The sequence below is a fragment of the Giraffa tippelskirchi genome, chromosome 4 (assembly GCF_054371585.1).
Source record: "Giraffa tippelskirchi isolate mGirTip1 chromosome 4, T2T-mGirTip1v1.2.pri, whole genome shotgun sequence".
Taxonomy (NCBI): Eukaryota; Metazoa; Chordata; class Mammalia; order Artiodactyla; family Giraffidae; genus Giraffa; species Giraffa tippelskirchi.
Window position 1 is genome coordinate 171,004,207 of NC_137278.1, and position 15,440 is coordinate 171,019,646.

Here is a 15,440-nt window from a genome sequence, read left to right on the forward strand (position 1 = left end):
AAAAATTATACAGCAAGACTTCCCAAAGGGTAGATTAACACTTCTGCAGTATGCTAACTGGTATTTTGTAGAAAATGAGTTTCATGGTCAAACAAATTTGGGAAATACTGGACTAATAAAGTTAAAAGGTTTCCTGTGAATTCTGAATAGAGAAAACTCACCTTTCTCCCTAAACCTATACATATTACTCATTCATTCATTTTATAGGAGGCAAGCTATAAAATTCACTTTCAAAAATACCTCTTTTATCAGAATGACCTTTAGAGCACTGGTTCCCCAGAATATGAAGGTAAACAATGGCAAAAGAGAAAAGATATATATAACTGGAGAGCCTATTAATTTGTATTATTTTAAGTCAAGAACTGCCTATAATTTCTTCTTTGAAATGAAATAATTACATACTAATAGAATTATAGCTAATATTTATTGAAGATTTATTATGTGCCAGGTACTTCACAAAGTATTTGCTATTCATTTCCTCATTTATTGCTAAAAACAACTCTATGAGTCAGGAACTAGTATCACCAGTTTTACAGGTGAGGAAAATGAGCATGAGTTGTCATTCTCTCACGGTTACACAGTTAGCAAATGGAAAGGGCTGGGAGCTAACCCTAACTCAATCAGTTTCCGAGTTTGAGCTCCCTCACCAAATATGATATAATAAAAAACAGTTTTTTCAAGACTTCCTTAAAATAAATTCAGTTTCTCCTGATAATATTTTAGAAAGTTGGCTGGGATACTTTTCATTATGTCATCTTGCACTGCCTTAAAGGAAAATTAGGTACTACAATCCATTTTGACCCATCAACCAGACTTGGTAGCATTTAAAATTTAAAACACTTTTATAAATGTTTATAATGGAGTACATATTAGGTTAAAACTGGTAGAATTATATTTTATGAATTCCTTCTTAAAGAGTAAAAATCTCCTAACATGATAGAATATCTTTCTAAAAAGTGAAATCTTGGCTTATATACTTAGTTACCAACAATCAGGGTAATTTCATAATGCTAGAATAACATATCAAGAACACCTGTGCACATAAAATTATTTACCCAATGCAACACCAAACACAATTTTGGGGGCATAAAAAATTGGATTTGCATCTATTTAGAGCAATTCCTTGAGCTAAAGTACATACAGATTTAGTTATTTTAAAGATTAATGCTTAAGTATTTCTTCTATGTATTTGAATGTTGCTGTAAGTCAAATTCTGAGAATCTGGTCTTACTTGGGCATTTAGATGTAAGCTAACATTTCCCCAAAAAACTACTAACTCAAATTTCTTCAGAAAATATCTAATTCTATTTTCTCAGTGGGTCAAAGTGTTATAAACCACAGCACATCATTTTTTTAAAACCAGGAGTCAGAATTATATAAAATTTATATATATTATATATAAATAGCAGAAACAATAACCTCAATTTTTAAAAGCTTTATACTTAACTGAATGATTTTTTTATATTTCAGAACGAAAGAAATCTCTAAGTATATTCTCATTGGGAGTTTTCGTATTTAAAGTTGAAGAGCAAGTGGAAGCTAAGAAGACAAGAGGGCTTCCCAGGTGGCTCCATGGGAAAGAATCCACCTGCCAATACAGGAGATGCAGGAGATGTGGGCTTGACCCCTAGGTCAAAACGATCCCCTGGAGTAGGAAATGGCAACCCATTCCAGTATTCTGTCTGGAAAACTTCATGGACAGAGGAGCCTGGCAGGCTACAGTCTATGGGGTCACAAAGAGTTGGCCATGATTGAGCAACTGAGCATATATACATAAGAAGTACAGATGTCTTTTATTTTCTATACTTTACATGGGGAAGCAAAAAAAAAAAAAAAGGCCTTGACTTAAAGCATTTTTCCTGAGTTCCAGCTCTGCTACGAGCTAGCAGCAACCTTGTTCAAGTCACTTAAAATTGCTGGCTTCTGCTGTAAAAGGAAGGCATGAGATGATTTCTAAAATCCATTTGAGCTTTAAAATCCAGTGCTTCTAATGAGTTTACTGACCTCAAAAGATAGCATAAAATATTTATGGAAAATGCTGCTGCTGCTAAGTCGCTTCAGTCGTGTCCGACTCTGTGCGACCCCATAGACGGCAGCCCATCAGCCTCCGCCGTCCCTGGGATTCTCCAGGCAAGAATACTGGAGTGGATTGCCATCTCCTTCTCCAGAGCATGAAAGGGAAAAGTGAAAGTGAAAGTGAAGTCGTGTCCGACTCTTAGCGACCCCATGGACTGTAGCCTACCAGGCTCCTCCATCCACGGGATTTTCCAGGCAAGAGTACTGGAGTGGGGTGCCATTGCCTTCTCCGAAAGGCACACCCCCTGTAAACAGGTTAAGAAAAACCATGCCATTGAATTAATAATTGGTGCTTCTTCAGTCTCACCCTAAGGCACAGGAGAGCAATAAGGGCCAGTACAGTGGAGTAGGAGTAGTACTGTTCCCAGAACATTTTAGCTCTAGTTTCTGTTTTTGAGGGCTCCCTTTGTGATTTAGCTGGTAAAGAATCTGCCTGCAATGTGGGAGACCTGGGCTCGATCCCTGGGTTGGGAAGATCCCCTGGAGAAGGGAAAGGCTACCCACTTCAGTATCCTGGCCTGGAGAATTCCATGGACTGTATAGTCCATGGGGTCGCAAAGAGTCGGACACGACTGAGTGACTTTCACTTCACTTCACTTCTGTTTTTGAGGGGTGGGGTGGGTAATAATAATCAATAATTAATAAGTAAATAAATAAATGAAGGCATACAAAGGAGAAAAAGCAATAATCTTAACAATATTAACAATTTGCTGAAAGGGTGTCCTGAGTCATACATGAACCAAAGGGCAATTTTCTCTACTGAAAAACATGCCTGCCTGCCTCTGAGTGTGGTTTTCTGTAGCAACTTTTACATTTCAGGCCAGGTTATAGTTTCCTCATTAACCCAGCTGTGAACCTGTCCAGCTGCTCACAGGCATCAACACTCCCAAGCTGGAGTGTATAAGTAATTGCTTTTCAAGGGTCAATTGGTAACAAGTGTGGTTAAGTTTGTATAGGCTCATCATCCTCTACTTTTTTTTTTATTTTGGGGAACAATCAGGACCTCCCCTGGAAAAGTGGGTGACTGCATAAATGAATCCCCTGTTGTCCGAGGCCTCTAATTCTAGCCTGGAGATGGAAGATGCTAATGATCATACTTACATGGCAGGTCAGAGGTAATATGGCCCAACAATACACAACGTGAAGTAAGGACTGGGGCCTATTTTTACCATTATATTCCAGAAGTCCTCCTTTGGGGAAACGGACCCACTGTTCAGGGTAATAGCTGCTTGGTTACATTTGAGTGGATTATCAATCCACAAGGCATCTTCAAGTAAGGGTTAATGGGTAATTCCAAGTGAGGATGATTAGACTGATCTTCTGACAGAAGAAATACAAGAAAATCTGGCTTCAACTCCAGAGAAAGGGTGTACAAAAAAGAGAAGAAATTGAGGATGATGAACAATATGGGGACTGAGTCATCTTTACTTGGAGGTGTGCTCAAAGTCCCACCAATGAAAAGGGCTGTAAAACCTACAGTGGACTATGACACAGTAAGGCAGACCACTCAAATCTCTGTTGTAGAGGCACCAGCAACTTATTTGGAATGTTGTTATTGACTGGTGTTTTACGCTGCTTTAGAAGCTTCTTTTTTTTTTCCCATTCAGAAATCATTTACAAAATGTCCGTTATATACCACTGGGAGTAATAAGAAGAGGGAATAAGTAATAGTTCCTGCCCTCAATAGGTTGCAATAGGTCCAACAGGTTGGAAGAATGTATACCCAAATATAAATCTTGTATCTAAAGATCACTCACCAAAGTTCGTCTACTTCAAATACTTGGGTTATTTATTCCTGCTGGCATTTGGAAAAATATCTAAACATACAGGAACTGAGAACCTTTCTTCTCTGCAGGCAGGCTCAGTGATAATCAAGCCTCTGCAGACCCAGGTGGGAGACCCCTAACTGCTATCTCTCTTGCTCATGCACAGTATGGGACCAAATGACTGTCAAAACAAGCTCTCACATTAAGAGCATGAGACACTTCTAGCCCTAGGTTAATATCATCTAAAACATTCTGGAAACAAAAATTCCAGATTTCAATGCTTCTCATTTTTATGTCAGAAATCCTTTCTTTTTGTTTTCTCCATCAACAAGATGGAACTATCCAACAAAAACAAGATCTATATTAAAATACAGCAGTTCAAGTCAGTTCAGTTCAGTTCAGTTGTTCAATCGTGTCCTACTCTTTGTGACCCCATGGACTGCAGCACGCAAGGCTTCCCTGCCTATCACCAACTCCCAGAGCTTACTCAAACTCATGTCCATTGAGTCAGTGATGTCATCCAACCATCTCATCCTCTGGTGTCCCCTTCTCTTCCCTCCTTCAATCTTTTCCCAGCATCAGGGTCTTTTCAAATTAGTCAGTTCTTCCCATCAGGTAGCTAAAGTATTAGAGTTTCAGCTTCAGCATCAGTCGTTCCAATGAATATTCAGGACTGATCTCCTTTAGGATGGACTGGTTGGATCTCCTTGCAGTCCAAGGGACTCTCAAGAGTCTTCTCCAACACCACAGTTCAAAAGCATCAATTCTTTGGCGCTCAGCTTTCTTTATAGTGCAACTTTCACATCCATACATGACTACTGGAAAAACCATAGCTTTGACTAGATGGGCCTTTGTTGACAAAGTAACGTCTCTGATTTTTAATATGCACAGTAGCTCACAATAATAAAAAGTACAAATAACCAAGACAAATGATTTTTAAAAAGATGATAAAAATAATTATTTCAAAGACCTATTTAAGCAAGCAATCCTCATAGTTTCTATAATTTATTCTCACTATAATACTGCCAGGTAGGCATTATTACCCTTGTTTGACAGATGAAGAAACTGAAACCTGGGAGTGTAAAATGATTTTATTCAAGATACATTTATTGCAATAAGGATAAAAAATCTGACTCTTCTGACTCTGATCTCATTTTACTCATTCAACCAGCTGTCAAATTCTGTTTATTCTACTCTCACAATTTCTCTTTAACGTACTTCCTCCTGTATATAATCACTGCAGCGCCCTAGTCCAGAACCGCGTTATCAACTCCAACCACAGGACCCTTTCCTAACCGGTCTTCCTGCTTCTCTACTATCTTGTATATGCAAGAGATCAATTTTCTGAAGCACCATTCTACTTGCTTCCATTTCCTGCTCAAACACCTTTAACAAAGTCATTTCTCAGTCAGGCACTCAAACACTCTTCCCAATCTGTGCTCTTAAGTGACCTTTCTCCCACCTTATTTCCCACTCATCTCCACCAAGCACCCAAGCTTCAATCAAACAGAAACCCATGCTTTTATTCAAAGACATTTTGATCTTTTTTGTCTCTCCAACTTTGCTTTGAGAAATGACTTTCCTAATTCTTACCACCACATCGAAGCATGTCTGAATTCCAGGCACTCATAGTACAAGGCCCAGGTCTATGCCCTCTCCACCAAGGAGCCTGAGCTTCTCTCTCCTCAGGCTGCCCATGGCACACCTCTATCTTCTTTTTTTTTCCCCCCAAGAAATATTTACTGTGTAACTATTAAGTGCTAGTTACTACAGTAAATCAAGCAAAAAAAGCTTACACTGTAGTTAGGGAGTCAAAAGTGAACAAAAACCCATCTCATCTTATAAGGTCCACGGAAAGTGGTCAGCTCAGGAGTCTACTTGAGCCTAAATGAAGGGTACCTGAACTTGGCTTTGCCTAGGGAAGTCAAGCAGGGCTTCCCAGGTGAGCTAACACTTGAACTGTGGGAAAAGATACACAAGTGTCTGCTCAGAAGACCAGTGCACATATATATATAATCAAACGCACTGAGCTGGACATGCAGAGCCAGAGGGGCAGACTGGACCCCCCTAGTGTAAAAACAATAGCATACCACCACAAAGGGCTATTTTATGAGCCATAGTAAAATATTTGTGGAAGCAAGTTTTAAATTGAAAACTCTTATACAAATTTAAAATATCATTTATTTATTAAGTGAAAGAAAGTGAAGTCACTCAGTCATGTCTGACTCTTTGCAAGCCCATGGACTGTAGCCCGCCAGGCTCCTCCATCCATGGGATTTTCCTGGCAAGAATACTGGAATGGGTTGCCATATCCTTTTCCAGGGCATCTTCTTGACCCAGGGATCAAACCTGGGTCTCCTGCGTTGCAGGGAGACTCTTTTATCATCTGAGCCACCAGGGAATCCCTCATTTATTTATAAATAACATATAAATGCTTCTCATCTAACTTTTGAATGTAACTGGCCACAGGAATTATCAGACTCTTAAGAAACATATAAATAGAAGGTAAAGGTGTAACAGTATCATTTATAAAGTAGGCAAATCTAGGTTTCACAATATACTGCTCTACTGCTCAATTTCTCTCTATGTACACATCCCCTCGCCTAAGAAACACACACTCATACACAACTTCCAAAGGTAAAGGGCTTAAGAGCAGTGGATCTACAGTCATATTTAAAATGTACACTTAAAAATATAAGCAGCATCTTCAACTAGCAGATAACTTCCAGATAATTTCCCTTTTTACTGTTAGCAACTTCCTAACATGACAGAATCTGTGCTCGGTTTGTAGGCACAAGTCAAGGAGTTTCCATTTTTTCCACAGCACCAATGAATTCACAATCTATTCACAAGGATTCCTAGTCTTACTTCAATATATCTTTAGGAACTCAAATTGGTCAACATAATATAAAATAATATAATGAATAGTTTGTAATATGGATGAGGAACAGAAGTCTAAACTGTATATATTCATATGAAGGAACAGAGCTCACTGTCCTTAGAAACACACACTCTGGGATTCTGAAACCATGGGAAACTGTGGCAATAAGAGAGAGAAAGAAATGGGCAGGGGTGAGGAGAGGTGCATTGTGCCTTGTACATGATCTGGAAATGATTCAGGGAAGGGACTTCTGGCTTTAATGGCATGAACAGGTTAGTGAACCCTCTCCTCAAAACAATAAGAAAACGTATCAGTCATTTCAGAGTTCCGGAAATCAATCAAAGACAGATAACAAATACAGAAATTTCACGAAAAGTTGCTACCAGCAGGAGGCTACAAACTTACTGCCTGGGGCTATTCCAACCCAAGAACTCCACCCTCTAATCCTCAACTCTTCCAGGAGAGCTTTCAGGATAGAGTTAGGTGAAGACTCTTCAGAGTCCCTTGGACAGCAAGGAGATCAAACCAGTTAATCCTAAAGGAAATAAATCCTAAATATTCATTGGAAGGACTGACACTGAAGCTGAAGCTCCAATACTTTGTCCTCCTAATGTGAAGAGCTGACTCATTAGAAAAGAACCTGACACTGGGAAAGACTGAAGGCAAGAGGAGAAGAGGACAACAGAGGACAAGATGGTTGGATTGCATCACCAACTCAATGGACATGAGTTTGAGCAAACTGCAGGAGATGGTGAAGGATAGGAAAGCCTGGTGTGCTGCAGTCCGTTGGGTCGCAAAGAGTTGGACATGACTGAGCAACTGAACAACAACAAAGGCCATGAAAACCAGTAGTTTTGCTGTCAGAAAGGGTAGACTCAGCTTGGGATACTGGGGTGGGGGTGCAGTAGAAAGCCACAGCTTTGTCAGCTAAAAGTGGCAAACTTGGTAGGATCCTAACTGGTTCTTCTAGCTTGAGGTTGTGGTCTGACTGGGGTGAGTGGCAGATCAGCTAGAAATATGAAGGGAAGATCCTGGAAATGAGAGAATCGTAGAATAAACTAGTTACGTTCTCCTGACATTCCTGACTGACTGAAAATACTGGGATGGGGATGGGGAGACAAAAGAGGGTCCAACAAAAAGAATAAGCGAAGGCATACTTGAGAACTGGCTGGACTGTAAATGCACTTCCCAAATCACAAACAGATCAATAGAAGGTAGAAGCTTTCCACATTCCAGGTGCTTAAGCACAACTTATGCCCAAATCACTGTCTATAAAGAGACAAGAGTGACTCCAGCCAGGATAAAAAGTACAAAGGAGAATAAAAATCATTAAGCAGACACATCAGTGGCCATGGAGGAATCACAGTCCACAGTTTAATCCAGGTTAAGTACTATAAACACACACATAAACACTCATCTCTGTTTCTCAAAAATAAAACCAACAAACTTCAGAGTGTTAAAATATATTACTAAAATATCCAATTTACTAAAAAGTTATAAGACATGCAAAGGAACAGGAAAAGTGAGGCCCTGACTCAAGTAAACAAGCAGTAACTAGCAACAGGCTCTTAGCGGGCCTAGATGTTGGAGTTAGCAGAAGACTTCAAAGTAACAATTACAAATGTATTCAAAGAATTAAAGGAAACATGACAAGAATTAAAGGAAATATTTCCTAGTCAAGTAGGAAATCTTGACAGAACTATAGAAATCCTAAATGAAAATTCTTGAGTTGAAAAGTACATTAACTAAAATAAAAATTCACCAAATGAGCTCAATAACTGATTTGACCTGGTGGAATAAAGAATAAGTAAACTGAAACAGATTAATTAAAATTATCCAATCAAAAGAAAAGAAAGAAAAAACACTTTAGAAAAATGAACAAAACTTTAGATTCAGCTTAAAAACAAACAGAATCTGAACTTGTAGGGAACAAACAAGCGTCCCCATATACTTGTGGCAAAAGTCCCAGAAGAAGAGAAGGAAAGAACAAATATTCGAAAAAATTATGTTCAAAAATTTCCCAATTTTGATGGAAAACAATCTGCAGACTCCCAAATTTCAATAAACTGCAAGTATGATAAAAACAAAAATATCTATCCTAGATATATCAGTGTCAGACTGCTCAAAGCCAAAGATAAACCAAAAACCTTGAAGACTGCAAGAGAAAAACAGCTGATCACATACAGGGGCACAACAGCAGGGTTAACAGCTGACTTCTTGCTGAGGTCATTGGGCTGAGGAGACAGGGAGAAACTGTCAAGCAAGAATTCTACAGCTAGCAAAACTATCCTTCAAAAATGAAGACAAAAGAAAGATATTCAAAAACAGAAAAACAAATAAACAAAAACAGAAAATTTGTTTCAAGCAGACCTAGCCTCCAGAAAATCCTACATGATGTCTATCAGCTAAAAGGAAATGACATTAGAAAATAACTCAAATCCATAGGAAGATATGAAGATCAATGGAAATGGTAAATTTATTTTAAAATAAAAGATTTTTTAAAGCAATAACTGTACTACTATATTGTTTCATTTCATATGACAATAACCCTGCACAAAGGATGGTGAGGGACACAACCCCACTGAACCAAATTGCTATATTTTATCAGCAGCATAACATACACATACACAGCCATCAGTAGGTTGTGATAACTCCAAGATGTAATTCTTGATCAAGAACTAAGAAAATACAAACTAAATAATTTAAAAAATCGAAAGGGATTCAAAAATACAGAAAGAATTATTTAACATAAATCAGTAAAGAAGGAACAATAGAGGACAAGAGACATATAAGAACAAATTGTAAAATGGCAGACATAAATCCACCTATATTAACAATTATATTAAAAGTAAACAGACTAAATACTCCGATACAAAGGTAGTAATTTTCAGACTGGAAAAAGAAGTAAGATCCAGATGTATGCTTTTGTTTTTTTTTTTCCCCAAGAGACATACCTTAGATTCAGAGTTTGAAACTAAATGAAGGAAAAAGATGTCATGCAAATAGTAATTAAAAGATAGTTGCAGTGGTCATATTAATATCAGACAAAACAGACTTAAGACAGGAAATACTAATAGAAACAAAAAGGGACATTTCATATTGATAAAAGGCCTAATTGGTTAGGAACGTTCTGTAGGACAGACCATCTCATCTACTAAGCCATAAAACAAGTCTCCTTAAGTTTAAAAAGACTGAAATTATATAAAGTATATTCTCTGAGAACAATGGGATTATAAAGAGAAAGACTTGGGACATCCTTAGACATCTGGAAATTAAACAACACATTTCTGTATAAGCTAGGACCAAAGAAGAAATCATAAGGAAAAATTTAAGAATATCTTGAACTGAATGAAAATGCAAGCACAATATATCACACTTTATGGGATGCAGCTAAAGGGAAACTTAAGGGGAAAAGTGTAGCTTTAAACACATATTAGAAAGGATAAAATTCTGAAATCAGTGACCTAAGATTATATGTCAAGAAGCTAGGAAAATAAGACCAAATCAAACCCAAAGTAAGCAGAAGGAAAGAAATAATAAAGATCAGAATGGAAATCAATGACATACAAAACAGAAAAACAATAGATTTTTACAAGTCAATGAAATCGAAAGCTGGTTTTCTGGAAAAAGCTGCAAAATCAGAAAACCTTAGCTAGATTAACCAAGAAAAAAAGAGAAGACATAATTACCAGAATCAAGGATGAAAGGGTAGGTATCACTACAAATGCAGGAGAAATTAAAATAATCAATGGAATTATTATTAGAATAACTTTATACCAACAAAATAGCTAATTAACAGGTAACAGAAAAATTCTAGAAAAACACCAATTACCAAAATTGATTTAACAAGAAATAGAAAATAGAAAAAAGAAAAAAACTGATAACTAGCAAAGAAACAGACTTAGTAATTAAAATACCTTGATAAAGCCTCTGATTTATAATATTTTCTTCTTTCTTTTTCCTTCTTTTCTAGTACTTCTGTTAAATCTGTAAGCTCATTATCATTTGTACGTGATTTGGAAATGCAGCCAATATAGCAGCCTGTGTATTTTAATTCTAGAATGGATGCTATAGAAAGCCTCATTTGTTACCATCATACCCAGACTTTTCAAATAAATTGTCTGTTATAGTCCATTACCTATGAAGTATAAAATTATGTGCTTCTATATAACTGATTGACACTGATAAGATAACATGTCTTCAAGGGAAGAATGGATTTTTCTTGGTGGTCCAATAAAAGAAAATGGAAAGTATCTGCAGGTTAAATCTATCCTTATGCAACAAAAGCTTCCCCTACAAGGCTCTTTATAGGGAAGTAAATCTTATCAAGTGGTTTAAAGGTTGAGTAAAGCTCTCCTTCTGATAATCTGATATAGAAAGGCAAAAAGAAAGCTAAAAGCTAGAGAGAGATCTTTCTATGCAGAGTATATGACATTTTTATCTTAGGAAATATACCACACAATCCCACAAACAAAATGATTTCCTGTATGATGTGATAACATACCTACTGTAATTTATGATGCTTCCTTTACTCGCTTACTAAGTTAGCAGTAACAGGTAAAGTCAAAGAGGTAGGCTGCGGCCAGGGATTAGTAAACCAAGTACAAGCCTGGATTTTAACTTAGTATGTTAGAAAACCATTAGAATCAAACAGGAAAATAGCATTATTTGCATTAAGAGAAAAAGGATCTTGGTTGCTACGTGATAAATTAGGCAACGGTAACCGAAAAGTGAAAAGGTTTGGATTAGAGTGGTAACAATGATGATGAACACCTCACATGAATTAAATTCTTTTAAGTCTCCTAAAAGCCACTTGAAATAGGTGCTACTGTCTTCATCTTGCAGATGAGCATGCCAAGGCAGAGAGAGATTAAATAACTGGCCAAAGGTCATACTACTAATTAGAGACAATATTAGGACTCAGACCTAAAAAATCTGGTGGAAGTGCTGAGCTCTTAATTATGGACACTATCCAGCTATGGTCTTAAGATGAAGAGAAGAGGTTGAAGTAAGAAAATATTCCAGAGTCACAGTGACCAAGACTTGCTAATGGGTTGGATGCAGAGATGATGGAACTAGAGAAAAAATCATTCATAGGTTTCGCTTGAGCAACTAGGTGAATTTAGTAGTATCATTATACAGCAGAGACAGGATAAAAAACAGGAGGGAAAGGAGTCCTAGGACCCAGCTCTGGAGTACTACATTTAAAAGCTGAATAGAGAAAGACAAACCAGCAAGAAAGACCAAGAAAGGACTTTCAGTGCCTAAGAGGGAAACAGGGAGCGTCATGAAAGCCAACAACTCAAGTGTTTCAAGGAGGATGGAGGAGGCAATGTGTAGAATACTGCTGACAGATTGTGGACAATGAGGACAAGACAAGGACCATGAGATTTCTGCAGAATGAAGGTTACCCATAAAGCTGAAAAGAGCAGCATCCTGCTAAGTTAACTCTCATCATCACACCTACCTTGTTTTACTGTCTGTCCCATCTGTAGACTGTAAGCTCCTGGGCAATGACCGTGAGCTTTATTCTAAATCCTTATCTTCTAATTACAATGCTTGGAGTAGAATGGAAATTACATTAGTGCTATGCAATGTAATGTAAATGCAAAATTAATTCAAAGGGTTTTTGGGTGTGATGATTAAGAAGATTTCAACAGGACGATGACATGCCTCCTTCTATTTCGCCACCTCATCACTCACGTACCGTCAGAGATCCGTTCTGTGTGCTGGGTGAGTTGCTGCTCTGCTCCCCGTGGGCTTGCGTGCTTCCGTAGAGTGTCAGGTTATGCTCACTGGTCTGGCCGGCATAGTCCTGAGTGTGTGGCACTCCATACTCTGTGGGAATTCCATTCTGTGGAGGTGGTGGAAACGGGATGGTAGTAAAAGGCTGAACCATTGCGTCAGGAGTTGTTGTTGGCTCCTGGTTACCCTGGAACAAACAGAGAAAGAGAAGGTAAGACTAAAAAAAAAAAAAAGTTGACTAGTTACCAAAGGACCAAAGATTTTCCTTTAAACCAAACTTTTTTAAATGCAAGCAAATTTGTTACAGAAGATAAGTTACAAGATTTGAAATTCGTTTGAGCCATTACTGTTTTCTTTAGTACACTCTATTCCTTTAGTGATTCTTAGGGGAAAACAAATTAATTTCACTAAATTACAATTCTTTGTAATTTATTTGTAATTTGTTGTAAACTCCAATACTCTGGCCACCTGATGCAAAGAACGGATTCATATGAAAAGACCCTGATGCTGGGAAAAGATTGAGGGCACGAGGAGAAGGGGACGACAGAGGATGAGATGGTTGGATGGCATCACCAACTTAATGAACATGAGTTTGAGCAAGCTCCGGGAGTTGGTGATGGACTGGAAAGCCTTGTGTGCTGCAGTTCATGGGGCTGCAAAGAGCTGGACATGACTGAGCGACTGAACTGAAATTACAATTCATAGCAACAGGTAGAATGACAGTATAAATTAAATTCTCAAAGCCAGATGAAACATACCTCTAGATTTTTAAGAACACAGAGTTCAGGAGAAAGTACATTGTTAACAAAATTAATCTTTGAATTTCAAGGTAGAGATTTATTTAAGTCTTGGCCACTAGGTTAATTAAAAAAAAACAAAAAACCTTTCCTTAAATTAGAAACTAGACAAAAAAATTTCCTAGACAAAAACCTTGAGTTTTTCATAATTACTGTTAGCATTTTAAAGCTAGCAGATACTTTTCCACATGGTGTCCATCCCAGATGCTTACTTGGGATCTCATGTGATGTCTCAAATATCACTACAGAACATACAGTAACTGCAGGAAACCGTTAGAAGCCATTTTGACTCCATAGCCCCTGTCTTATTTCTGTTCAGTCTTTAAGTTCAGATACAAACAAGGAGTTAAACCTTGTGTAAGAGATTTTGTAAAATCCTCCCTTCTCAACAACTTACATTCTGACCTCCCATTTTAGTCCATAAAAGGCAGAGCTATTATTTTACTAAAAACAAACACGTTTTCAAAGTCCAGGGCCACTATCCTTTTGGAAGTAGCTGGTAGAGATGGTCAAATGCTTCAAAGTGGTAGCACTTTGATAAACCCCTTCCCCCATACTTTAGACATCAAATCATTAGGGATCAAACAAAATCTGGGTTTACATCACTTGGATTCCTCCTAGTCATGAGCATCACTTCCTTCAAACAACAAAGTAATTATTCCTCTTTCTTCCTCAGTTATGGTTATCCTTTCCCCTCAATTTAAGAAGGGATTCTCTACCCACTGAGAGCTACAGGAAACTGAACTTCCAGCAGCACTGTCTAACACCATTCCAGGTTTTTAGCATTAATTTGATGGCCATTAAACTCATACCATCGCAAACAGTTCAGTTCAGTTCAGTTGCTCAGTCGTGTCCGACTCTTTGCGACCCCATGAATCGCAGCATGCCAGGCCTTCCTCTCCATCACCAGCTCCTGGAGTTTACCCAAACTCATGTCCATTGAGTCGGTGATGCCATCCAACCATCTCATCCTCTGTTGTCCCCTTCTCCTCCTGCCCCCAATCCTTCCCAGCATCTGGGTCTCTTCCAATGAATCAACTCTTCGCATGAGGTGGCCAAAGTACTGGAGTTTCAGCTTCAACATCAGTCCTTCCAATGAACACTCAGGACTGATCTCCTTTAGGATGGACTGGTTGGATCTCCTTGCAATCCGCGGGACTCTCAAGAGTCTTCTCCAACACCACAGTTCAAAAGTATCAATTCTTCGGTGCTCAGCTTTCAAAATGAATCCAAAACTGGAGAAAGACCTCACATTACTTTTTAAAGGAAGGTTCAACTATCCTTTAAATAAAATCTGCCTAAAATAGAACAAATTTATAAAGGCTGTTATAAATAGAAAAATATATGATCATAGATTGGAAAGCTGGATTTTCTTAAAGTGACAATGCACCCCAAATTCCACAAACTCAATCAAAATCTCAGCAGGTGTTTTTGTATAAATCAGCAAGTTGTTATTAAAATTTGTATGGAAATGCAAAGGATCTAGAGTAGTCAAAACAATTTTGAAAAAACACAAACTGGAGGACTTACACTATCTGAGTTCAAGACTTACAAAGTGATGATTTTAATAATAGTGTGGTACTGGTTTAAAGACATACAATAGATGAATGAGATAGAAAAGAATCCAGAGACAGAAATAAACATTTACAGTGAATATTAAGGCATGAAGTCAATTCAGCAGGGGAAAGGAAAGACTTTTTAATAAATGGAAAACTGAATACCCAATGAAAAAACATAGACCTCAACTCTCATCCTATATTTGTAAAAGTTAACTTGGAAGAGATAATAGACCTAAGTGTAAGAGTTAAAACGATAAAACTTTTAGAAAAAGCAGGAAAATCTTCACAGCTTTGCAATAAACAAGAAATTTTGGGGACACAAAAAAATTAAGAACTGTTAAAGAAAAAATGACAGACTAGATTTCACCAAAATTAAAAAACAATTGTTCTCTGAAAAGCAACTTAAAATAAGAAAGAGACAAGGCAGAGAGTGTGAAACAATATTCACAATACATATATCTGGTAAAGAACACTAGAATCTATAAAGAAATGCTACAGATCACAATGAAAAGAACAAGGCATGTTTGAAAGAAAGCTAACGACTTTTTAACAACCATGTCCCACAGAAAGATATACCAGTTGGCAGAAAATACTTGAAAAACTATTTTAAAATACA

The 15,440-nt window shown here is 37.6% G+C and overlaps 1 protein-coding gene across 50 annotated transcripts in view; it reads right to left on the reverse strand.

Moving 5' to 3' along the window:
* Window positions 1-15,440, reverse strand: part of RBFOX2 (RNA binding fox-1 homolog 2) — a 289,290-nt gene that overhangs the window by 55,333 nt on the left and 218,517 nt on the right. For 49 of the 50 annotated variants that reach the window (XR_014083844.1, XM_081597018.1, XM_081597017.1 and 46 more), the window contains one exon: window positions 12,431-12,655. Coding sequence is in view for 49 of the 50 variants with exons in the window: in XM_081597018.1 (XP_081453144.1) it covers window positions 12,431-12,655 (225 nt within the window). In the remaining variant the exon portion in view is untranslated. Of the gene's footprint in view, window positions 1-12,430; window positions 12,656-13,536; window positions 13,561-15,440 lie in introns of those variants that run through there. The other variant, XM_081597053.1, reaches the window with a different exon arrangement.